Source organism: Sodiomyces alkalinus, assembly GCF_003711515.1.
Source record: "Sodiomyces alkalinus F11 unplaced genomic scaffold SODALscaffold_1, whole genome shotgun sequence".
Classification (NCBI taxonomy): domain Eukaryota; kingdom Fungi; phylum Ascomycota; class Sordariomycetes; order Glomerellales; family Plectosphaerellaceae; genus Sodiomyces; species Sodiomyces alkalinus.
In genome coordinates this window covers 7,051,799-7,073,312 of record NW_021167079.1, presented here as the reverse complement: position 1 = coordinate 7,073,312, position 21,514 = coordinate 7,051,799, and the positions used below count along the sequence as shown (strand labels likewise).

The 21,514-nt window shown below is 55.4% G+C and overlaps 10 protein-coding genes across 10 annotated transcripts; 4 read left to right on the top strand and 6 right to left on the bottom strand.

Moving 5' to 3' along the window:
* Positions 1 to 157: 157 nt before the first annotated feature.
* On the top strand, positions 158 to 2,198 carry SODALDRAFT_342582 (hypothetical protein). Its single transcript, XM_028613094.1, has 2 exons — positions 158 to 537; positions 637 to 2,198. The coding sequence occupies exons 1-2, from the start codon at positions 430 to 432 to the stop codon at positions 1,810 to 1,812; spliced, it is 1,284 nt and encodes a 427-aa protein (XP_028471491.1). The 5' UTR covers positions 158 to 429; the 3' UTR covers positions 1,813 to 2,198.
* A 583-nt stretch (positions 2,199 to 2,781) lies between these two features.
* On the top strand, positions 2,782 to 4,803 carry SODALDRAFT_348347 (hypothetical protein). The gene is made up of 3 exons (XM_028613362.1): positions 2,782 to 3,140; positions 3,242 to 4,015; positions 4,154 to 4,803. Exons 1-3 carry the CDS (start codon positions 3,059 to 3,061, stop codon positions 4,537 to 4,539), a joined length of 1,242 nt encoding a protein of 413 aa, XP_028471490.1. The 5' UTR covers positions 2,782 to 3,058; the 3' UTR covers positions 4,540 to 4,803.
* Positions 4,804 to 5,074: 271 nt separating this feature from the next.
* SODALDRAFT_327885 (hypothetical protein) lies at positions 5,075 to 6,346 on the bottom strand. Its single transcript, XM_028610549.1, has 2 exons — positions 5,944 to 6,346; positions 5,075 to 5,832 (listed from the first exon to the last, which is right to left on the bottom strand). Exons 1-2 carry the CDS (start codon positions 6,100 to 6,102, stop codon positions 5,449 to 5,451), a joined length of 543 nt encoding a protein of 180 aa, XP_028471489.1. The 5' UTR covers positions 6,103 to 6,346; the 3' UTR covers positions 5,075 to 5,448.
* Positions 6,347 to 6,525: 179 nt separating this feature from the next.
* SODALDRAFT_348345 (hypothetical protein) lies at positions 6,526 to 10,272 on the bottom strand. Its single transcript, XM_028613361.1, has 4 exons — positions 10,141 to 10,272; positions 9,953 to 10,063; positions 8,897 to 9,846; positions 6,526 to 8,826 (listed from the first exon to the last, which is right to left on the bottom strand). The coding sequence occupies exons 1-4, from the start codon at positions 10,147 to 10,149 to the stop codon at positions 6,840 to 6,842; spliced, it is 3,057 nt and encodes a 1,018-aa protein (XP_028471488.1). The 5' UTR covers positions 10,150 to 10,272; the 3' UTR covers positions 6,526 to 6,839.
* A 226-nt stretch (positions 10,273 to 10,498) lies between these two features.
* On the bottom strand, positions 10,499 to 11,621 carry SODALDRAFT_327883 (acyl-CoA N-acyltransferase). The gene has a single exon (XM_028610548.1). It carries the CDS (start codon positions 11,369 to 11,371, stop codon positions 10,820 to 10,822), a length of 552 nt encoding a protein of 183 aa, XP_028471487.1. The 5' UTR covers positions 11,372 to 11,621; the 3' UTR covers positions 10,499 to 10,819.
* A 358-nt stretch (positions 11,622 to 11,979) lies between these two features.
* Positions 11,980 to 14,115, bottom strand: SODALDRAFT_305873 (proteasome regulatory particle subunit Rpt2). The gene is made up of 4 exons (XM_028609025.1): positions 13,975 to 14,115; positions 13,855 to 13,914; positions 12,959 to 13,765; positions 11,980 to 12,868 (listed from the first exon to the last, which is right to left on the bottom strand). The coding sequence occupies exons 1-4, from the start codon at positions 13,975 to 13,977 to the stop codon at positions 12,362 to 12,364; spliced, it is 1,377 nt and encodes a 458-aa protein (XP_028471486.1). The 5' UTR covers positions 13,978 to 14,115; the 3' UTR covers positions 11,980 to 12,361.
* A 276-nt stretch (positions 14,116 to 14,391) lies between these two features.
* Positions 14,392 to 15,917, top strand: SODALDRAFT_327879 (ubiquitin-conjugating enzyme). Its single transcript, XM_028610547.1, has 3 exons — positions 14,392 to 14,964; positions 15,109 to 15,386; positions 15,492 to 15,917. Exons 1-3 carry the CDS (start codon positions 14,704 to 14,706, stop codon positions 15,664 to 15,666), a joined length of 714 nt encoding a protein of 237 aa, XP_028471485.1. The 5' UTR covers positions 14,392 to 14,703; the 3' UTR covers positions 15,667 to 15,917.
* Positions 15,918 to 16,031: 114 nt separating this feature from the next.
* SODALDRAFT_375821 (succinyl-CoA ligase subunit alpha) lies at positions 16,032 to 18,057 on the bottom strand. The gene is made up of 5 exons (XM_028614769.1): positions 17,620 to 18,057; positions 17,497 to 17,525; positions 17,285 to 17,411; positions 17,111 to 17,199; positions 16,032 to 17,011 (listed from the first exon to the last, which is right to left on the bottom strand). The coding sequence occupies exons 1-5, from the start codon at positions 17,790 to 17,792 to the stop codon at positions 16,422 to 16,424; spliced, it is 1,008 nt and encodes a 335-aa protein (XP_028471484.1). The 5' UTR covers positions 17,793 to 18,057; the 3' UTR covers positions 16,032 to 16,421.
* Positions 18,058 to 18,327: 270 nt separating this feature from the next.
* SODALDRAFT_289831 (ELP3 family histone acetyltransferase) lies at positions 18,328 to 20,419 on the top strand. Its single transcript, XM_028608630.1, has 2 exons — positions 18,328 to 18,884; positions 18,969 to 20,419. The coding sequence occupies exons 1-2, from the start codon at positions 18,563 to 18,565 to the stop codon at positions 20,402 to 20,404; spliced, it is 1,758 nt and encodes a 585-aa protein (XP_028471483.1). The 5' UTR covers positions 18,328 to 18,562; the 3' UTR covers positions 20,405 to 20,419.
* Positions 20,420 to 20,549: 130 nt separating this feature from the next.
* Positions 20,550 to 21,369, bottom strand: SODALDRAFT_327876 (peptidyl-tRNA hydrolase). The gene has a single exon (XM_028610546.1). The coding sequence runs from the start codon at positions 21,277 to 21,279 to the stop codon at positions 20,599 to 20,601; it is 681 nt and encodes a 226-aa protein (XP_028471482.1). The 5' UTR covers positions 21,280 to 21,369; the 3' UTR covers positions 20,550 to 20,598.
* Between the last annotated feature and the right edge of the window lie 145 nt (positions 21,370 to 21,514).

The following is a 21,514-nucleotide window of genomic DNA, read 5'->3' as shown; positions in this document are numbered from 1 at the left end:
GAAAAAAAATCACATGGACTGAAAATACTGAAAATACCCAATTTGAGGTCATTACAGCCAAAAGTGTGCTAGTAGGGTGGAGAAGCATACACATAAAACACCGCCCCCCAGTCTAGGGACCAAATATCTCGACAGACTCCATCACCAACTGCCGAGACACCTACGTGAGACTATTCCTACACTGCACTGCTTTGTCGATCTCGCCCCCAACGTCTAGGAATACCGACGCCCGTCTTATTGATGCTTCAGTATTTGTCAAACCGTCGTCCTTGATGGTAATTCCGTTCTATCATTGCTGTCTTTCTACATCACGATCACGGGACCCTGCCCAAAAAAATTCGCTTCACGACGCTTCGGCTTGACCGTCATCCGCCCTAGCCCGCACCACTCACCACCATCTCGGTCCTCCGGTTCTGCAGCCGTCCTCCAATGCGGTCCTGGAGACCTTGGGAGACGGACACGCAACCCCCAGCCCCCAGCCATCCCAATACTCTTGGTCCAAAACCTCTCCCTCAAGCCACCACGCTGTTGAGCATTGTACGGTCCCGTTACTCCTCGTCCCTCGTCACTCCCCCCCGGGGCCTTGGCATCCGTTGAAAATCCTGCTAATGAGAAGTTGTCTCTGAAATTTTGCAGGCCTCTCTGCTCGAACCCTCAGGAAATGAGAATCGTCCCGTCCACGCCATCAAGACTTCCTCCAGGACTGTACCTCCTCCACCTCTCCCGTCGATACTCTGTAGACCAGTTCTTCATCCTCCCGGCGCAAGTCCCTACTCCACCAACGTAACCCCGACAAGCACTGCCGCCGCCTACACTCCGGGCACGACCACCTGTACTCCGACGACACCCTACTACACTCCAACGCCCACCTCTCCTCCGACGTCAACAACCTACACATATGCCCCTTTGACAACAACCACGTCGAGGAAACGCAAATCGGACGTCTTCGAAGAACACACAACCACAACCACAACCAGAACCACAACCACAGCCACAGCCACAGCCACAGCCACAGCCACCATCACAGGCCACCCTCACCTTTACGTCTACGACGACGACCCTCGCCTCAACGACACGCTCGGCTGGGAATCCTGCGACCAGATCCGCGTCCGGATCCGCAACATCATCCAGTCAGGCACCATGCGGGTAGGCGAGTTCCAAGCCACCATCAACTGCTCCGCGGCGTCGTACCAGCGGTTCATGAAGCAGAGCGGGCCCGAAGCCGGCGTGGGGAGCGACGTCTACTACGGCGCCTGCCGCTTCTTCCGCAAACGCGAGCTGCAGGGCCTCCACCAGCCCACGCCGGCCAAGCGGGCCCGGCGCGACGAGGACCTGGACGACGACCTGGACGTCTCCGGGATCATCCTCCCGGGCGAGCCGGAGGGCGCCGTCCGCGTCCACGACACGTGCGACGAGGTGCGCCGCCACATCCACGCCCTGCTCCGCCGCCCGGGCATCCGCCAGGTCGACTTCCTCCGCGCCATCGCCAAGAGCTTCCCCGCCCCGCGCAAGATCCAGTCCAAGCAGCTGCACGACTTCCTCGCCAAGAAGGGCGCCACCGCGGGGAACACGTCCTGCGTCTACTACGGCGCCTACGTCTTCTTCGAGAAGCGACGCCTCAGGGACGGCCGTCCCAAGTCGAAGATGCGGCTGGAGATGGAGTCGATTCACCCCGCTGGCATGAACACCACCGACATTATGAACATTTACGTCGGTCCCCTTGGGCCCGTGCCTGTTGAGGATGAGTATGGCCGTGTTGTCAGCGCCCGGCCCATCTCGCGACCGTTTATACGCAAGAAGACCGTGAATTAGCACCTCACTTTTCCCTGCATCACCACTTTTTACCTTTGGAATGCCCAAACCAAACGCTCACATCAGTCCCCTTGCAAAAGAAATACCCATTTATACCTATGCTTTTTATTCTTATATACCCTCATAATGCTTTCTTACTTTCTTCTTTTCTTCCCGGGCTGGGCGCCACATATCCCTTCCGCTTTGTTTTCTTCGTCGCTTATTTCCTGTCATATATTAGAGGGTCGCATCACTGCGTGTGAAGTACACGGAAAAGTTGTACTGGAATCTATCTGTCATGATAGAGGGACAGCGAAAAGTATCACTTTAGAACTAATTAATCAGCTCGGACTTGCTAATGCTTCCGTTGCTTCAGAACTTTCACGGCGGCTACCGATGTAGGGGCTAACACGGCGTCTAATAGAGAGTTTCATGCCACAACAACCCTGGTTTCTCCCGCGAGGTGATGGGCTCTGCCGATTATGAGTCGATTAGGCTTCGTCATATTGTAACCGGCGATCTTCGGAACTTATCCGAAAGGTACTCAACTTGCGTCTTAACCATGTTCAAAAGGCTTATCTAACCCCTGCTTATCACTGAGCGATTTGAACTCTTGAGTCGCACTTATATGGCTTTCAGACTATAAGGTACTCAACAACTGTAGGTACTGAGCTTCTAGACTACACTCTAGTCTTGGTCACACTCATAATTAATGGCCACTTACATTATACTTGCTCCAAAAGACATATCATCATGCTCATCCCTTTTATTTGGCTTGATTAAAAGTTTTCAAATGCATTTCTGTGGCGTAGAGTCCAAATCAGGGGCTTGGATCTGCAGGGCCCAGGTAGCCACTCGAGACCAAAATCGGCGCTTCCCTGCAGCGACACGTGAAGTAACACTGCATCTATCTGCATATCTGGTCCACCTGCCTGCAGACAGAAAAAGCCCTCGGTTGGCCTTTCCTATCAAAACATTTCTGCAGGCCTCCAATGCCCATCCAGTTTCTGCCTGACCTCCTGAATCCCGATTACCCCGCCATACCTGTCAGCGGTGAGCGGTGAGCCTCAACCATCTTTATCCTCTCCCGCCGCCGCCGTGATCAAACACTCCCAACTCCCAACTCCCGTGTGCAGGCTGCAGTGATGCACCACCTGCCCGGCACGGACGATTCTGAAATCACTCCACCAGTTTTCTCTCAACGTTACACGCCTGCTTTACATCCTATCGGCCTGCCACCCGCGTCCCCTATTCACCGCAACCTGCCATGTCTTTCCTAGACGTGAGCCGGCTAGCCACCAAGCTAGGCCTCTTCAATATTCCCGACGACCCTGATGAGCCCATACAAGGTCAGCGACATGTTCCACTACACTCCTTTACATTTCCGTTTCCCATCCCATGTCCTGTTGTTGACAGGAAGATCAAGTGAGTCCTGATTAACAAAGACCAGGCCACAAGGACTACGGATACACGCAAGACGACTCCTACGGCAGCGGTTACTCTGGCGCCCCTCCTAAGGGATATACAGGCGGTCCGCAAGACGGAGAGGAAGAATACCAACAATCACACCCGGACTACTCCACCAGCGACCCCACCCGCACCGGTGCAGCACCCGACGCCTCAAATGCCGCCGGGCCGGGAAGACGCTACGGCGACGATGAGGACAGCCTGGTAGACGACGACGACGACGGCGGCGACGAAGAGGACGAGAGAAGAAAGCACCCGTCCGACGAGCCGCCAGTCCCCGAAGGCTGGCTCGCGCGCTTCGATGACCGGCACGGCGAGTGGTACTTTGTCAACAAAGTGACCGGTCTGTCGCAGTGGCAACGCCCTATCCGGTCGGCGTACGATGCGTACCCGAATGACGAAGGACAACGACCGGCTGCCACGGGAGAAGAGGACCAGGAAAGGGGTCATGGTGGCTACCCGACCGGCGAGTCGCGGGGCTACTGGGATCATTCCTCCCAAGCTCAGCAGAGCCGACAGAATACGGGCGGACAGGGCCACTACGGACACGGCGGTGGCCCGCACTATGGATATGACCAGTATCGGGGACACGAAAGCGCGTATGGACAGGGCCAATACAGGGCCTACGGATATGATGATACTGGGGAGGTGGAGAAGCAGAAGAAGAAGAGTGGAAAGTATGGAAAGGTCCTGCTGGGCGCAGCGGGAGGTCTTGCCGTCGGTGCACTAGGCGGTGTGCTGCTTGCGAACGCCCTTGGTACGTTCTCTTTGCCCATCGATTTCTTTCAACTCCTCGTCTTTTCTTTTCGCCGAGTCCCAGACTCCCATCATTTCCTTTCTTGCACATTTTACCCTTGTTTGGAGAGGTCATCTCAGGTCCGCTAATACTATTCAGCATCCGATGATGAGGACGAGGGAGACGCCGAGGCTTCCACACAGGACCGCAACTTCGAAGAGGGCTATGCAGAGGATCGCGGGTTCGCGTCGCAATATGCGGAGGTGGAATCTGAGCCGGAGCCGGAGCCCGAACCCGAACCCGAACCCGAACCCGAGCTAGAAGAGGACGAGGATGAGGAAGACGGAGGTGGCGACGTTGAGGAGGCAAGCTCAAGCTCAAGCAGTTCATCCAGTAGCGATGACTCTGAAGAGGAGGAGGAGGAGCCAGAAGCGGAACCAGAGGAGGAAATTGCCGATGAGGAATCAGAAAGCAGCAGCGATGAGGAGGAAGAGGAGGAGTCACATAACGAGGATTCCGACGAAAACGATGATGAGTATGATTAGAAGTCGGAAAATATGAATGCGGCGAGATATTGAAGACTCTGAGAGATTATGAAAGACGAGGTACAAACATGGGGAGACTAGGCCGCTACCGTCTTGAGTTTCGTGATACCACCTGAGAACATGTCCCAACAGGCCGCCATGCAATGCAAGGAGATAGACAGGCCCGGCTCTGAGTCGCCCATGAATAGGAGCAGAATAGCCTGGAATGGTATTTTCTTCGTCTTATTAAAAAGAAGGTAGATTTGAAGAGGAGGTGAACGAGACACAACTGAACCTTAAGCTTCCTTCGCGCTTCGATATGTATACCCGCTGAGCAATCCTGTCTGTTCTTGGTGGCTGTCGGTGTGTCACCGTCCCCACACCGCGGGATGATCGACCTCTTGCATCGGCAGCTATTCCCGATCTAGAGATTAGTAAATGTCCACCCACTTACCAGTTCGCGTCCATTTGACATTGCCATCGTCTTGCTGTCTACCTAGGTGCTATACGGTGACCATATCTCACAACTTATATTCTCGACTAGGAAGTTCATACGACGCGTCGCTTCCAAAATGATGCCGATTACGACCGCGAAACTGAGCAAATTGGTGGTCAAAGTCATGCAGGTTGAAGCTAAGGAAAAGTAATACCTAATCCACAACTCCTAACCCATTCCCGAACCTTCGTGTTTACACATAAGTTCTTGCTGTATCCCGAGATTCCCCCATAACTGTACCAGAATCAGAAAGAAAAACCCCCAATAATCATTCATTCTGTCGTCGAGATTATCCATACTGTCGTTTTAGTCCGATGACCGCTTTTGCATGCTCATCCGCCCATGTCCGAACATCGCCAATCCGTGTCTCCCGAGGATGTAGGTAAAAGAAGGGAGGGGGACGAAAGAAATTTAAAACCTCATTTCTTCAAGAGTCAGTCCTCTTCCTCCTCCTTCACGACAACCGCCGAAGACTTCTCCCCATTCTTCTCGCCTGCCTCCTTGTTTCCATTGGCCCCAATCTTCTCATTCGTCCCCTTCATGAACGCCCCGTCGTAGCCGTGATCGGCAGGAGAATGTGACGCGAGCGCCCAAAGCCTCTTAGCGACCACGAAACTCCCTGCAGCCCAGACCCAGACAAGAAGCCCGATGGACGAGGTCAGGAACAGGGTGGGCACGAGGACAAGCAGGGCGATGCCGATCCAGAAGAGCGAGAATACGATAGCGGCGCCGAGGGCCAGGGTCGCGAGCGAGAGCGCAAAGACGGCGAAGGTTACGAGAGGGAGGAAGGAGAAGAGAAGTTGGAAGAGAAGGAAGGCCTATGAGTTGCCGTGTTCCCCGGGCTTTGTTAGCGTTGGACAGTCCCACCAGTCTTTTGAAATCCGTCGACTCAGAAAGAGGGAAGGGGAGGAGAAAGGCGTAGTACGTACGAAGAAGAGAGGACGCTCTTGAGCAAAGTCGAGCGTCGCGGCGTAGAGGTTCTGGCGCGTGGAGGGGCTGATGACGCGGTCGAGCTGGCGGCGGCTGAAGGCACGGATACCGCGAGCATCGTCCTCGGCGTTCTGCTTGTTATATGACGTGGGCGCCATGACGTGATGAGGCGGAGAGTAGAGCGTGACTGGCGATAAAGGGACGCCGAATGGCTTGCTGACCGGTTCGTGACTTTGAAAGTTGATGACGACGCTGGTCGATGGGAACGGTGGTATCGTCTGGGTGTTTTATTGTTCGAGCTTCATCCGTCTCCAGCTTCGTTCGTAGAGGAACTGAGGGGGAATGATGTACGTTGCACGCCGTCAATTGTTGTTGGTGTAGTGTAGTACGGACCGATTTCGTGTTGAGAGCGCAATCACGACGTCACTGACAATCTACGGGTTTCATTATCAGCTCAGCCACGGTCGTCACGTGATTACCCAAGGTATCAGCTTACCTAAGGTATCAGCCCTCAACCACCCCTGTGTCCATGTCCATGATCCCGCACTTCAGACATTCATGTACGGTTCACTTCTACATACCCCGTAGTCAACGATCGACATCGCCATCCGACAGTCAAGAAGCGAATGCCTCACCTCAAGGAGGCTGTTTTGAATAACTACAACAACTAGTCGGTCTAACGTGCAGAGCCAGAGCATCCCGTCTCCGAGCCCACTCCCTCTATAAATGCAAGAAGGGGAATGCCAATCCTACGCTGATGCCCTAAAACTGAATATATGATCCACCTCCGCCCCTGAACCCGTACAAATGAACAAGAGTGTGTGCTGTGAAATGATGTTTCCAGAAGAAACACTCGGTCCTCTCATGGGGCAGCGAGACGAAGCCACACCAAATCCTAGACGAACCGCACCTCGTCGAATAAGCTGGCCCTCACCTGCACCAGAGCCGCCAGCTCCAACAAGAAGCTCTGGAATATGAGAACATTAGTGATGACATGCGACACGGATGCCATCCGCGCCGTCTCCTCCCCTTCCTCCCCTTCCTCGTCTCGCTCGCCGTCTTCGGCCGACTCCCCTAGCTCACCATCCTTATCCCGCGTCATACCGTCCTCGCCTTCTCCGCTCTCAGCTTCCTCCTCCTCACCCCCCACATCGTCTTCTTGCGGATCATCATCCTTGGGAGGCGGGATATGCGGTGTCGCCTGCTCCGCCCCCGACGTCTGCTGCTGCTCCCGCTCCAGTCTCAGCGGTATCGCTTCCACATTATGCGGGATCCCCACCCGCCTCGACAGGATACTCTGATCCACGACAGTGAACGCAGCCATCTGATTCGCGACCACATCCTCCTGCGTCGCGATCCTCATGCTGCCGCTGCCGGGCGATATGCTACGCATCCGTTCCCCGCCTTTCGCCGGACCTTCGTACACGTGAGGCGGGTAATCCTTGGGCGGGGGCGTCGGTCGTCCCGTCGGGGTGGCAACGCCGTGACTCCCCCCGCCAGCCAGAGATCCGGCCCCGGGAGTCGGGCTTGCGGCGCCGGATCCACGGTGGTGCTGCTGCTCTTTGGCACCGCGGGGACTGTTGGTCCCCCGGCCAGGGGTGCCGAGATCGGACAGGAGACGCTGTGCGAATCCCTCGATGCCCGAGGGTCGCGCCGGCGACGCGCTGCGCGAAAGCGCATCGGGGCTCGCCCCGTCGGGCGTGAGAGTCGACCCTTGTTGGTGAGGAGTCGGTTTACGATTCGGGCGCGGCGTCGCTGGCACTTGCGCTGCGTCGGTTGTATGAAACGCCTCTCGTCGCTGCTGAAGAAGATCGTCAAACCGGGGGATGCATCCGCGATACTCTGATACCTGGTTGCAGAGCTTCTGTAGAAGGGTCAGGAAACGCGGCAAGGTCGGCGGTGCCCATATCGGTCGTCTTTGGCAGTCCTTGATTGCCTGGATCTTTTGCAGCTCGGCCGCTGACGAGAACTCGGCGTCAACGGGTGAGCCCCCGGGGGAAGTGGGGGTTGGACTCGTCGGAGAGGTGGAGTCGGCGGGTTGCTCATCATATGTATATTTTTGCGGATTTCGGAGAAGCCAACCTTCCACGGTCATGTACCCACAAGTGGCCAAGTTCACAATCGTCTCCGTGAGCGACAGGTTGGTATCGACGGGGTTCAGGAAGAACGTCTCCAACAGGTCCAGCAGAGTGTTTAGCAGCGGGTCATCCGGACGTAACGTGTGCTCACGGACGCTGCGGGGAGCACCCGGCAAACCGTCGGGAATGGCCGGCAGCTGGTGGTTGTGGATGGAGAGCCTGGGTGCGACCAATTTTAACGAACAGGGGTGGCTCTCTAACCGGGCCATAGTGTCTTTCAAAATGTTTTCATACACCTCGTCGAAGTTGTCACGGCCGCCAATGCAGCCCACCAGATTGACGAAAAAGTCAACTTCTTGCTCATGCGCGCCCACCGTCCGATGCGCTCTTTCTCCCACAACGCCCTCTGTCCGCAAAATGGTCATGACGGCGTAGCGGTGATGCCTTTTGAGAATGGCCGATACGAGCTGCAGGGTGACGTGGATGGTTTGTTGGTTTTGTGACCGTAGACAGGCAAGAATCAGGTCAACGAGGTTAAACAAGAGAGGCGTCGCCGTCAAGTCCGACTGGGTCTGAGCCAGCATCGAGGCAAGGTCCATCGACTTGCGCTTGCGGGCATCGCTTATTGTCGTCTTATCGTCCGCCGAATCAGGCGGGGTGCGGTCTGAGAGTCCGAGGAGGTAATGAAGAATGAGATGGACCATATCAGGGTGATCTAGGGACTCGAGAATCCGTCGCAAATAGGTCAGAACCGCCACGGAGGAGCCGCCATCTATATCAGACGATTCGAGAAGCGAGGGATACCTAAACTTGTCAGCGGCTCCGAGTAGGCCTTCGGGGCCAAGTGGTGGATCGTGCAGAGGGGGGTACCTACAACAGCTGCTGCAGGAAGATAACCTGGAAATGCTCGAGGAGTGTCTGCTTGATCTCGACAGACTTGCAATGCTCCAATACATCCTGCCAGAAGAGAAGGTGGGAAAGGAAGGTCTGCAGGTGTAGTTGAAACTCGGCAGAGCAGGAGCTGACAATCTCCTGGTTAGAGACGGGATGTTGGTAGTCGGAGAGGGCGAGAACGGGAGGAAGATCGTGGGGAAGATGGTCGATGACGAGCTTGCGGCTTAGCTGGCTGTATAAAGCTCCCAGGCCGGTGGCCATGAGGGTGGAGAGATCGCTTTCGACGATCCATTGTTCGAGTGACTCGGAGCTTGCGGCAGCCTCGATGATGTATAGGAGACCGGTGCGAGCAAAATCGCCGACTTTGCCCTCTTGGTGAATGTAGTCCATCAGGATGTAGAAAAGGGGGAAGTCTTGCTTCTGGGTACGGCCGACAAAGTTCTTGCGCTTGTCCTGGGCCGTCGATTGAGGATCTGTGCGTCCGTCGTCGCGATCTCGCTGGGGCTCGAACCATGCCGGGAGGATAGAGCGATCCATGCGGATCTTCGTCGTAATGCTGAAGGCGAGCTCAACTACCTCGGCTTCTGTGTCCGAGCCAAGGCGTATGCTGTTGAGCCCGGTGATGCGGACGAGGAAGTTGGTCACGCTCGCCGAGAAACTAGGAGTGGAGACGAAAGACTCCTCGTCTGTCTCAACGAGGGTAGCGAAAAGATTGACGGTCTCCTTGATAATCCATTCATTGTACGAGGTGGTCGCGATCTTGCCGATGGGGACGTATATTTGCTTCTTGGCGGCGTATTGGATGCAAGGATGGGGTAGAGGTTTCCGCGCTTCGTCGCTTAAGATGTTGGTGAGTTCGTGAAGACGTATTTCGATGGCTTCGGCACGATCGTCGTCTTGGGCGAGGTTCGACGCGGTCCTCCACAAATGCTGAGGCGTTTCGAGTCAGTACGAACATGCCGTCTCGTCTCTCCCCAGCCAGGTGGCCTAGGTGACCCTCGTAGTTGTAGGTTCGGGGAAGAACGCATCTGCATACCAGTACATGGTTGAATTCCTTATCGAAGCGGTGAAGCCGCTTGGCCGGGTTCTTCGCATCATCTCTCCTCGAGTTGCCCGACGAAAGCGATGTGCCTAGGAGGCGCGTCCACTGGAAAAGAAGACTGATGTTAGATACGTGGTCCAACGGGGCGGATGGCCAAAAGGACCTCTTCAGAACGGACTTACAAAGTCCATGATGTCTCTGGAGGCATCTCTGAGCCAGATGGTAGACAGGGCTGCATGAGGTTGTTTAAAAGGGAAATGAAGCTTCGGGGGCGCACCTAGGGCGGGGGAAGGCCCGACGCATGAAGCTAGAAGACACCAGTGTCGCGAATATGGAGATTTTGTCTGAGGTATGGATGGTAAGGTACTGATGGAACTTAGCTCTAGGTACGTACCGGACCACCTGAACGAACGCTACCTTACCTTATCGCAAAGACCCGTTATCAGTGAGCATATTAGAGCGGAGATATTAGTGGGACATCACCAGCCACACCTGAGGAATTGTACTTCCTCCCCTTTTCCACATCACTCCCCCTTTGACCTCCTTTTTGTACCTTACACTACGTCTGGATACAGATCCTACTGAAACTAATGGGAATTAAATCACTGGTTACCAACACTGAAACTGGAGTCCGAAGGACCAAGTATTGATAAATCAATCAACTATCAAGATATGACAAAGAAAGAACGGCTATGGGGACCTCTTTTACAATGACCTGCCACCATGCCGACGCTCTGCTGATGCACTATGTGTAACATCAGAATCCATACACCATACCATCAGGATGCTTGTCGAGAAAAGCATGTCCAAACTCAAGAACAGAGAAGAAAACCACCCGCTTGGTCCCTTGAAGACGGCGCCTCAAAGCTCCTTGAGCATGACGCGATCCCTCTGGATACCACCGCCGACATCAAAGCCGCAATACCCAACCTTCCTATACCCAAATCTCTCGTAGATCTTTCTGGCCGTCGTGTTCCCCTCCCAGACACTCAACCAGAGGTGCCTGAATCCTTGGGCCCGAGCCTCACTCTCCACCCAACTGGCGAGGCGCCTCCCCACGCCCTTGCGGTGGAACGCGGTGTCGATATAGAGGCGCTGCAGCTCGGCAGTGTCCGGGAGGTGGGACACGCACGGCTCGAGACTGCTGCTGCCGCGGGTCAGGACGCTGAACCCGACGACGGCTCCGTTGTCGAGGGTGGCGAGGAACACGTCCTTCTGGGGGTTGGAGATGTCCTTGGTTACCGCGCGTACGCTGTAGGTCTCTTCGATATAGGATTGGATATGCCGTGGGGGTACCGCGTGGCCGTAGGTGGTGGCGAAGACGGCTGCACCGAGCTTGGCCACCGCCTCGGCGTCCTCGGGGGTTGCTTTGCGGAGTGATATTGATAGGGGGGACTCAGTGGAGATGACCATGTTGCAGCGATATAAAAGAAGGGAGACGGGTGTGTGTGTGTGTGTGTGTGTGTCGTTTCTTTCTCGACTATGCAGTTTTCTTGCGGAGGAGAAAACTAGGTAGGTGAAAGTGAGAGATGTGTACGGAGTAGGGAGTATATAAATGGGAAAATGGGTCAATTGTTGCAGTATTCCAAGACGCAGCTTCATATAGTCCGGCAGGGTGGTTTTCTGTGTTTAACGTTCGAGTGGCTGTCTTCAAACTTTCCTCGCGAGCTCTTATAATAAATACACATTGAAGGTTATACCGGACAGTTTTACTGGTTTCCATCGGAGGATGGAGATCCGACCAAAGCTTGAACCTGTGGCGTAAGTTAAAGGACGCCAGAGATTGAAGATGGACTTCGTAGCAATCGTTCAGTGACTGTTAGTTTCCGAGATGTTGAGGGCATCGAAGACAAAAAGGACGGCCAATTAGATGGAAGTCTTTGTGAACTTGTCGCCCCGTAGACCAGAATACGACCCGCCACACTACAGCCTAAAGAAAGGGTTATACGAGGTGACGCATAGCACAGCCTGATCACCGAGCCGATACAGTTTTACCCGTGGAAGCTTACATAGTCTAGAAGACCGTGATTACTCGTAGAAGACTGTTATAATCCGTAGCGCGTGGTCGTTATGGTCGTACATTGTAGTCGTGAGCCCAGACCTTCCACAGCTTGTCTGACGCCCTTTTCCACTTTGGACACTGAGTTGGTCGTGTATATTGACCGGTCCTACAGTCAACAAGCCATGTACAAGATCACGTCCTTGACCACGACTGCGGGCAATCGGACATGTAGGAAGACGGTCGTCATATTTTACAAGTGTCAGCTTAACACGAACGAAAGGAGACAAATGCCGGGCACCTATTCAGGCGTAGTTGGCAGCATGTAGCTGTATTACCTCTAAACTCCCGTTACAGCTCTCCACCATCCTTGGAAGCGACGTTGTACACAGTCATACAGTACCTTACAAGTACAGGCCTTCGGGTTCGCTCTCCTGCTTCGTGCGCAGTACCCTCTCCCTCGCGGCCCGGAAATCGGCCATCTGGACGCGCATGCGCCTCTCGCGGAGGGCCATGAGACCAGCCTCGGAGCAGATGGCCTTGATGTCGGCACCCGACAGGTCATCCTTGGCGGAAATGAACTCCTCCAGGTCGACGTCCGGGTTGAGCGACATCTTGGAGGTGTGGAGCGTGAAAATCTTGCGCTTCGTGTTCTGGTCGGGGTTCTCGAACAGAATCTTGCGATCGATTCGGCCAGGTCGGATGAGCGCAGGGTCGAGCGTTTCTATCTTGTTCGTGGCCATGATCACCTTGACGTCGCCGCGGTCGTCGAAACCGTCGAGCTGGTTGAGCAGTTCCAACATGGTTCGCTGAATTTCTCGTTCGCCGCCTGAAGTCGATTCGTATCGTTTGGTGCCGATGGCATCAATCTCGTCGATGAAGACGATCGAGGGAGCGTTCTCTGCGGCAACCTACACGACGGAAAAAAAAAGAAGAAAAAAAGGAAGCGTCAGATATTGTTTCCCTCAAAATCGTTACATGCCAAGGGCGATAATTCATACCTGGAACAGCTGCCGGACCAAACGAGGGCCATCGCCGAGGTATTTCTGAATCAGCTCACTGCCTACTATGCGCAGGAAAGTGGCCGAAGTCTGGTTCGCCACGGCCTTGGCCAGCAGTGTCTTGCCCGTTCCAGGGGCACCGTAGAGGATGACACCCTTGGGGGGCTTGATGCCCATCTCCTCGTAGAGCTCGGGGTGTAGCAGGGGTAGCTCGACCGATTCGCGGACTTCCTGGATCTGATTCTCGAGACCACCAATGTCGGCGTAGGATTCGGTGGGGGCTTTGTCGAGTTTCATGACGCTGACCAGGGGATCGGTGTCATCGGTCAGAACGCCCACAACGCTGACACTCTTGTGGTGTAGCAAGACGCTGGCGCCGGGCTCGAGGAGGTCCTTGTCGACGAAGCTCATAATGCTCACGTAGTACTCGGGCCCGGTAGTGCTACTGACGATGGCGTGGTCGTCGTCAATCATCTCCTCCAGGGTGCCGACGCCCATGGGGCTGCCGCGCATGTCATCGACGCGGCTTCGCTCGTCGGCAAGACGGTCGAGCTCGTTTTCGGGGTTGACAGATGATCCCTCCTTCGCAGCCTTGGCCTTCCTCAGACGCTCCTGGTTCTCGACATATTCCTCCTCCAGGATCAGATGGTCGTGGATGCGCTGCATTCGAAGTAGACGTAATTTACATCTACTGGTAGGGAAAACGGCGGGAAGCTTGGCAGCAGCGCTGGTACCACCTGCCTTTCTCTTCTTGCGGCCAACGCGGGTAGTTGGGCGAGGAGGCGGCTCGTACTTGGGCTTCTGCTTCTGCGGAGGGGGGTTAGTTGCATGTCAGAATCGTCGGCAGAGCTAGGTCTGGTCATGCAGAGAGTCTGGCGTAGAGATAACTGGCGTACCTTCTTATCCTTGTCTTCCCGACCCTCGCCTCCACCACCCATTCCAGATTGATTTTGACCCTGCGGTTGCTTGTGGTTAGCTTGGGGAGAGCTTCAGCGGTAGTTGCGGAGCTTTCGTACCATAGTGCCTGATGGGAGCTCGGGGAGCTCTGGATATGTTTTTTTTTTTCGGACAGATGACTGAGTGAAATAGAGGTTGGCCGCCGAAGTCGATTGGCAAGAGATGAATTAATGGAGGGAACCGACCTGGGTTCCGGGCGGATAGCGAGGATGCTGATAGTAGGAAAGGGAAGGATGTTGATGGGGCGGCTCAGCAAGACTAGATGGCAAGCTCACTCCGTCCACATCACCTCTGACCTCAAGGCGTCAAAGGAACGCGACATCCGTGGCTTAAGGCTAATCTAGATTAGGTATAGACACCCACGTGACCAGCTCATAGCTTGCTGATTCATCACTTTGCAAGTTATAGGGAAAGTAGTACTCCATACTTTGTACTTTCTCCCAGAACTGTGACTATCGTATGTTCAAGGTGTGTGTGAACTCTCAGCTGCGGCGGGGCAGCCACCTCCAAGGGTACCTACGTACCAACCTTACCTATCGTCCCAGCTTATTGTTAGAGCCATATTGCTTGAACACTGCGTTATACCCACCAAGAAGAGGGTAGACCTGCCCATAACATTCTTGCCACCTTTTGGTTCCTGAATTCAGATCCTTTATTTCTAACATCATCACTTTTTGGTATTTTATTGACTTTCCGGAGGTGATCTCTGTTCACGTCACCGAGCATAAACCCCACCGAGGCCGAGCACTCTCCTGGATAACAACTTTCGATAACCACCGTGAACAACCATGTCGAGTCCAAGGGAGCGTCGTATTCTGAAAGAACTGGCTGATATTGAGGCCGACAGAGACAAGTCGGGTGTCTATGCCCAGCCCGTTAGTGAACAAAATGTGCTGCACCTCAAGGGCACCATTACCGGCCCCCCCGATACACCTTATGCCGGCGGCCGCTACATCGTTGACATTGTCATTCCGGGAAACTACCCTTTCAAGTCTCCGATAATGAAGTTCGAGACGAAAGTTTGGCATCCCAACGTTAGCAGTCAAACTGTTTGTCAACCCAGCATATCCCCTTCATTCCATTCCTACCCCTCTTCCGCTTCCCCTCGCAACCCCCACTGGCTCTGTCTCATCGTCTCCCTATCCGAGTACTCCGGCAATGGCTGACAGTTGTTACCCCTTTCTACCTGTTAGGGCGCTATTTGTCTCGACACCCTCGGCACCGGGTGGTCCCCCGTCCAGACCGTGAAGACGGCCCTGCTCTCCCTTCGCATGCTTCTCGAGTTCCCCAACCCTAAAGATCCGCAAGATGCCGAAGTGGCCAAGATGATGATGTCGCGCCCCGAAGACTTCGCGCAGAAGGCGCACGAATGGGCCGTCGTCCACGCGTCTGCGCCTCCTAATCCATCGCTTGACAAAAGTCGCTACCGTCGTGACTGCAGCCCAGAGAAGGCAGCCATCGATGAGAGCCGGTACGTCGGATGACATGGCAAAAAATAAAATTAATCATAATAATCATAAAAATACACGAGAGGAGTAGGCAGGGGAGGAAAAGCTAACATGGGCGTGTTCTACAGATACCAAGGCTACAATAGGGATCTTGTGGAGCGATTTGCCAGCATGGGGTTCGAAGTCGAAACCGTCGTGGACGCTTTCAACTACGTCGGCATAGATCGCAACAACGGACAGGACTACGAGCTCGAGGAAGCTTACATTGGCGACATTACCGCCCGTCTTTTTAACGAGCACTAGCTTCTCCTCGAATCACCCTGTTTTGACAAGCAGCATTAGGCGAGCTGCGGGTTGGGCAAATGGGATTGTCCCAGATGGGACGGGATTTCTATTAACATGCATTGCGTCGGAAGGGAAACGTGGTAAGGAAACTGGGCGTGTCGTTTTTCTGTTCTTTCTATTGCCATTTTCTCGTTCGGTATTTATTTTCCCCCGCTTTTTCTTCTATGGCGTTTAGGGGGTAGGTAATATGATTCTCGTAAACTCATGCTGCATCACTTTGACATCTTCTGGCCTCGTATGTCGGCAAAGCCTTGGCTTTCGACACGCTAAACACAACGGCAGCTGTCCATAATGTATTACAACATCCTTCCTGTATCATCAACAAGCCAAGGAACAGTGTCCGAGATCAACGACAAGCAGTATACACGATATGATTCCAGATGCTGAAACGTGGCTGCGAGAATGTGCATCTCGCCCCGAGCCTTGCCCTGTCTGTGCATGATCGCCACGCCCGCCCAGTCTATTTGGTCCTTGACAATACATTCCGAGGGCGGAAAAGACGAAACGAGAAAAGAATAAAAAAATTAAGCAACAATGTCCTAGGCAGGTAGGCGCAGCTATGCCCGCCTGCCACTAGTCCGATACCCCCACACATCCGCTTCCCCTATGCAAAAAGCAGACAGCAGACAGCAGACGGCTTGTAGAGAACCGTTCCCACTTCTAGAGATACATCCTCTCAAAATCTCCACCTTATGTTCGGGGGGACGTTCTGCTCAGAGCAGGTCGCGGCGCACAAACTCGTCGTACAGGGCCTTGCCGAGACCCGCGGGCGAACGCTCGACAATAACGCCCGCCGCCTCGAGGGCCGCGATCTTGCTGTCGGCACCGCCCTTGCCGCCGGAGACGATGGCGCCGGCGTGACCCATGCGACGGCCGGGCGGGGCGGAGATGCCGGCGATGAAGCTGACGACGGGCTTGCCGCCGGCGACGGTGTTGTTGGCGCGGAGGAAGTCGGCGGCGTCCTCCTCGGCGGAGCCGCCGATCTCGCCGATCATGATGATGCCGTCGGTCTCCTCGTCCTTGAGGAAGACCTTGAGGCAGTCGATGAAGTTGGTGCCGCTGAAGGGGTCGCCGCCGATGCCGACTACGAGGGACTGGCCCAGGCCGGCCTGGGTGGTCTGGTTGACGGCCTCGTAGGTCAGGGTGCCGGAGCGGGAGACGATGCCGATGCGGCCCTGCTTGTGGATGAAGCCGGGCATGATGCCGATCTTGCACCGGCCGGGGGCGATGATGCCGGGGCAGTTGGGGCCGACGAGGCGCGTCTTGGACTGCGTCTTGAGCATGTTGGTGATGCGGACCATGTCTGGAAATTTATGCCGCGTTAGTGAGGGAAGGGGGAGAGGGAGATGAGGGAGGGTGCGTTCGGCGGTCAGTACGGCCGGAAACTTGCGCGAATTCGTACCATGTTGCGGGATGCCTTCTGTAATGCAGACGATAAGGGGGATTTCGGCCTCGATGGCCTCCTCGATACCGGCAGCTGCCACGGGAGGGCTGGGAGGTAAGAGGTAATATTGTTAGCTGTCTTGGAATAGGTCGAAAAAGGTTCGGCATTTCCGTTCGGCGTGGGAGTGCTTACGGGACGAAGATGGCGGTGGCAGTCGCGCCGGTCTCCTTCACGGCATCGCTAACCTTGGCGAAAACGGGGAGGCCCAGATGCTCGCTGCCGGCCTTTTTCGGGTTGGTTCCGCCGACGACCTTGGTACCTATGCGCGTGTCAGACCCCTAACCACCAAGTAGGTCGACCGGCTAGTCGAATGACTCCATGTTTGTTCAGTGTTTCTTTCGTACCGTATTCGATGGCTTGTTGGGCATGGAAACTGCAAATCTCGAGTCAGCTCGGCTTCCATCCTCAAAGAAGTGCGACGCGAGCAAGTAGGAAAAGGGAAAGGAAGGGGGAGGAATGGAACTTACGTTCCCTGCTTTCCGGTGAAACCCTGGAAGAGAACCTTTGTGTCGGCATTGATGCGAAGGTTATCTATGGTCTCCTGGTAAGGGCCGGCGGAGGATACGCTGTAGGCAGCACGACGAGCAGTCTGGCGCAGCAGCTTGCTCGAGGGCCGTAGCTGTCTTGTGATGGCCTGCATTATGACGAAGGGATATATGGAGGACGAAAAGGAGATATCAAAAGCGCGGCACAATCGCAGCGCTGACAATGGCGTTGACGTTTCGGGAGCAGGGGAAAAAAAAGGGAGAACAAAGATGATATCTCCAGCTTATCTCGTCCAAGTACTTCGTAGGCGTCACAAAACCATATAAGCCAAGCAAACTCGAAGATGAAACTGGCGAAAACTTGAGCTTCTGCTATAACCAACACGGTGCTAGCTCGGCCGGGATCCTCCAAATCTCCAGACCTCGAAGGGGGGAAGCAAAAATGTCGGGAAAATTCGTGGCATGTGACGGAAGTATGATATTCCGTCTGGACCCGACTGTCATTCATTGTTACGTTGTAGGTCGGATAGCAACGGCACGTGGGTTCGGTGATGGCTTATTAGTAATCAATGGATGTAGTCGATCTGTATTAGGTAATTACCCCACGTCCCAGTTGCGTTGCCAAATGCCCGCTGCTTCCCCACAATGGATTTTATCGACTGACTGACATTTGATCGACGCACTCACACTCGACACTCAGCGACTGGACAGAGAAAAGCTACGCCCAAAATTTTCTATATCCGTAAAGTCTTCGAACAGAATCACCGCCACTTTGAACCGTATTCTCGACAATAGAACCACCATCGCATAGACACATCCTCGCACACCTTCGGTCCAATCGTCACAACGATACTGGGAGCATCGGATTACGAGGCCGACCCGACGAAGATTCTATTGTCCTATCCATTCCATTACCCTCGCCACGATGGCGACGGCGACGACAACGGCAACGGCAACGGCGACAGTCACGACAAGCCGTCGGACCAAGCCAAAGAAGGAAAATCTACCCCCCGAGAACGAACGGTTCCTTCGCTGCTGCGCCGATGTCGCCAACGCCCTCATCGAAGACCATGAAGCGTCCAAAGACCCCAAGAATCCCCCGCGGAATATCAATCTCAATGGCCTGAGGAATAGACTTTCGAAGAAACACAAACTCGCCAACATCCCGTCTTTGACCGCGATTATCGCCGCCATCCCCGAGCACTACAAGAAATACATTCTTCCAAAGCTTATTGCTAAGCCCATAAGTATGTTCCTCCCCCCAACGACTTCTGGTTCATGGATGATGGCGTAGCTGCAAGATGTGCTGCCATGTACTGACAAAGTTACAGGGACATCATCAGGCATCGCTGTGGTGGCGGTAATGTGTAAGCCCCATCGGTGTCCGCACATCGCCTACACAGGCAACATCTGCGTCTACTGCCCGGGCGGTCCAGATTCGGACTTTGAATACAGCACGCAGTCGTACACCGGCTATGAACCGACATCGATGCGGGCCATCCGGGCGCGATACGATCCCTTCGAACAGGCACGTGGGCGTGTCGACCAACTCAAGTCGCTCGGCCACTCGGTCGATAAAGTGGAATACATCATCATGGGCGGCACGTTCATGTCATTGTCCGAGTCGTATCGGGAGGATTTCATCGCTCAGCTGCACAACGCGCTCAGCGGCTACCAGACATCCAACGTGGACGAGGCGGTGGAGGCGGGCGAAATGAGTAACGTCAAGTGCGTCGGCATCACCATCGAAACCAGGCCCGACTACTGCCTGCAGCCGCATCTATCCGACATGCTACGGTACGGTTGTACGAGGTTGGAAATCGGCGTGCAGTCGCTGTATGAGGACGTGGCGCGGGATACGAACCGAGGACACACGGTGGCGGCCGTCGCAGAGACGTTCTGCCTCGCGAAAGACGCCGGCTACAAGGTGGTCAGCCACATGATGCCGGACCTCCCCAACGTGGGCATGGAGCGGGACATGTACCAGTTCCAGGAGTATTTCGAGAACCCGGCCTTCCGGACCGACGGCCTCAAGATCTACCCGACCCTCGTGATCCGCGGCACGGGCCTCTACGAGCTGTGGCGCACGGGGCGGTACCAGAACTACACGCCGAACGGGCTGGTCGACCTCATCGCCAGGATCCTGGCGCTCATCCCGCCGTGGACGCGCATCTACCGCGTGCAGCGCGACATCCCCATGCCGCTGGTGACGTCGGGCGTGGAGAACGGCAACCTGCGCGAGCTGGCGCTGGCGCGGATGAAGGACTTTGGCACGACGTGCCGCGACGTGCGGACGCGCGAGGTGGGCGTCAACGAGGTGAAGCACAAGATACGGCCCAACCAGATCGAGCTCATCCGGCGCGACTACGCCGCCAACGGCGGGTGGGAGACGTTCCTGGCGTACGAGGACCCGAAGCAGGACATCCTCGTCGCGCTGCTGCGGCTGCGCAAGTGTACCGAGAAGTACACGTTCCGCGAGGAGCTGGCGGGCCAGCCGACGAGTCTCGTGCGCGAGCTGCACGTCTACGGCACGGCGGTCCCGGTGCACGCGCGCGACCCCAAGAAGTTCCAGCACCAGGGTTTCGGGACGCTGTTGATGGAGGAGGCGGAGAGGATAGCGAGGGACGAGCACGGTAGTGATAAGATCAGCGTCATTTCGGGGGTTGGTGTGAGGAGTTATTACGCCAAGCTCGGGTATTGGCTGGACGGACCGTACATGAGTAAATGGTTGGATGGGAGGAGTAAAGAGGGCGGGAAGGGAAGCTAGCCGAGAGAGAAGGGGTGAGAGAAAATGAGAATAAAAAGCAATGCCGGCGAAGGTAGGTATTGTACATCTATAGATGAGGCATGCGGTTGAGTTTCCGGTGAAATGTCCGAGTCAATAGCCAACCTCACTCGTTTTTCGTCGACTTCCCCCCCCCCCCCCCCCCCCCCCCAAATGGAGAAAGTGCACGAGGGAGGTCAAGGCATCCCCACCCGACCAAGCCCATCCTCCCATTCCCGCAAGCAGCGCAAGACACGCTCGCCCGCCTTCTCCCGCAGCGTGCTCTTCTGGAACGGCGTCATCTCGCGCAGGACGTAGTCCGAGACATGGGCCTTTTCGCGGGCGGCGGGGCGTCCGATGCCGACGCTCACCCTGGCCCAGCGCGCGCCGGGGAAGTCGGCGGGGCGCAACGACGCGTTGACGCTCTTGACGCCGTTGTGGCCGCGGTGGCTGCTGGTCCATTTGCGCAGCTTCACGACGCCGAGGTCTTCTTCTAGGTCGTCGTGGATGAGGAGGAGGCTTAGCGGCGGCGGCGGCGGTGACGATGGCGGTGACGGTGACGATGGCGGAGGCGATGCGACGTCGGTGGGAGCACGAGAACCCGAGTCTGGCGTGTAGCGGGAGTTGAGATCGCGGTAGGCGCGTGATACCCAGCGGCCTGAGATGTTCATGAGGGAAGGGGATTGTAGGAGCGCATACTGGGGCCCTATGGATGCGAGGACTGATTTGGAGGCATGGCGTTCGGATGTGAAGGCAGGTTGGGATGGGCCGAGGAGGGGTCGGAGGGCTGTGAGGGCGTGGTGGCCGGCGGAGTGGAGGGTGTTGAGGTAGGGCGCCGGATTACCGAGGCTGATGAGGACGATACGGGGGTGGGTCATTAGAGCTTTGGTTTTGGAGTTTGGGGGTTAGGTTAGAGACGACGAGGGAAAAGTTGGAGGTAGTCAATCTACCTTAGAGTTGTGAGATGAGATGGAGGTTGTGTTGGGTACATAAATGTATGTACCTTAGGACGAGGTGGATATAAAATTTAAAATAAATCTTAAAATAAATTGAAGATCGCGGTCGGATAAATTGGGGTTTTATTATTTTATTATCGACATAGCTCGGCGTTTT

Excerpts from the sequence above, each read along its gene's own strand:
- SODALDRAFT_327879 (XM_028610547.1), top strand. The coding sequence starts at position 14,704 with ATGTCGAGTCCAAGGGAGCGTCGTATTCTGAAAGAACTGGCTGATATT. Across the intron at positions 14,965-15,108 it reads CCAACGTTAGCAGTCAAACT|GGCGCTATTTGTCTCGACAC; the intron begins GTTTGTCAACCC and ends TCTACCTGTTAG. Across the intron at positions 15,387-15,491 it reads GCAGCCATCGATGAGAGCCG|ATACCAAGGCTACAATAGGG; the intron begins GTACGTCGGATG and ends CGTGTTCTACAG.
- SODALDRAFT_305873 (XM_028609025.1), bottom strand. Across the intron at positions 13,766-13,854 it reads GGGAAGACAAGGATAAGAAG|AAGCAGAAGCCCAAGTACGA; the intron begins GTACGCCAGTTA and ends CCCCCTCCGCAG. Across the intron at positions 12,869-12,958 it reads TGGTCCGGCAGCTGTTCCAG|GTTGCCGCAGAGAACGCTCC; the intron begins GTATGAATTATC and ends TCCGTCGTGTAG.
- SODALDRAFT_348345 (XM_028613361.1), bottom strand. Across the intron at positions 9,847-9,952 it reads AGGAATTCAACCATGTACTG|CATTTGTGGAGGACCGCGTC; the intron begins GTATGCAGATGC and ends GAAACGCCTCAG. Across the intron at positions 8,827-8,896 it reads ATCTTCCTGCAGCAGCTGTT|GTATCCCTCGCTTCTCGAAT; the intron begins GTAGGTACCCCC and ends TGACAAGTTTAG.
- SODALDRAFT_327885 (XM_028610549.1), bottom strand. The coding sequence starts at position 6,102 with ATGGCGCCCACGTCATATAACAAGCAGAACGCCGAGGACGATGCTCGC. Across the intron at positions 5,833-5,943 it reads AAGAGCGTCCTCTCTTCTTC|GCCTTCCTTCTCTTCCAACT; the intron begins GTACGTACTACG and ends GGCAACTCATAG.
- SODALDRAFT_348347 (XM_028613362.1), top strand. The coding sequence starts at position 3,059 with ATGTCTTTCCTAGACGTGAGCCGGCTAGCCACCAAGCTAGGCCTCTTC. Across the intron at positions 3,141-3,241 it reads CCCTGATGAGCCCATACAAG|GCCACAAGGACTACGGATAC; the intron begins GTCAGCGACATG and ends AACAAAGACCAG. Across the intron at positions 4,016-4,153 it reads GCTGCTTGCGAACGCCCTTG|CATCCGATGATGAGGACGAG; the intron begins GTACGTTCTCTT and ends AATACTATTCAG.
- SODALDRAFT_342582 (XM_028613094.1), top strand. The coding sequence starts at position 430 with ATGCGGTCCTGGAGACCTTGGGAGACGGACACGCAACCCCCAGCCCCC. Across the intron at positions 538-636 it reads CCACCACGCTGTTGAGCATT|GCCTCTCTGCTCGAACCCTC; the intron begins GTACGGTCCCGT and ends GAAATTTTGCAG.
- SODALDRAFT_327883 (XM_028610548.1), bottom strand. The coding sequence starts at position 11,371 with ATGGTCATCTCCACTGAGTCCCCCCTATCAATATCACTCCGCAAAGCA.
- SODALDRAFT_375821 (XM_028614769.1), bottom strand. The coding sequence starts at position 17,792 with ATGCAGGCCATCACAAGACAGCTACGGCCCTCGAGCAAGCTGCTGCGC. Across the intron at positions 17,200-17,284 it reads GCCACCGCCATCTTCGTCCC|CCCTCCCGTGGCAGCTGCCG; the intron begins GTAAGCACTCCC and ends CTTACCTCCCAG. Across the intron at positions 17,012-17,110 it reads AGAAGGCATCCCGCAACATG|ACATGGTCCGCATCACCAAC; the intron begins GTACGAATTCGC and ends ATAAATTTCCAG.
- SODALDRAFT_327876 (XM_028610546.1), bottom strand. The coding sequence starts at position 21,279 with ATGACCCACCCCCGTATCGTCCTCATCAGCCTCGGTAATCCGGCGCCC.
- SODALDRAFT_289831 (XM_028608630.1), top strand. The coding sequence starts at position 18,563 with ATGGCGACGGCGACGACAACGGCAACGGCAACGGCGACAGTCACGACA. Across the intron at positions 18,885-18,968 it reads GCTTATTGCTAAGCCCATAA|GGACATCATCAGGCATCGCT; the intron begins GTATGTTCCTCC and ends ACAAAGTTACAG.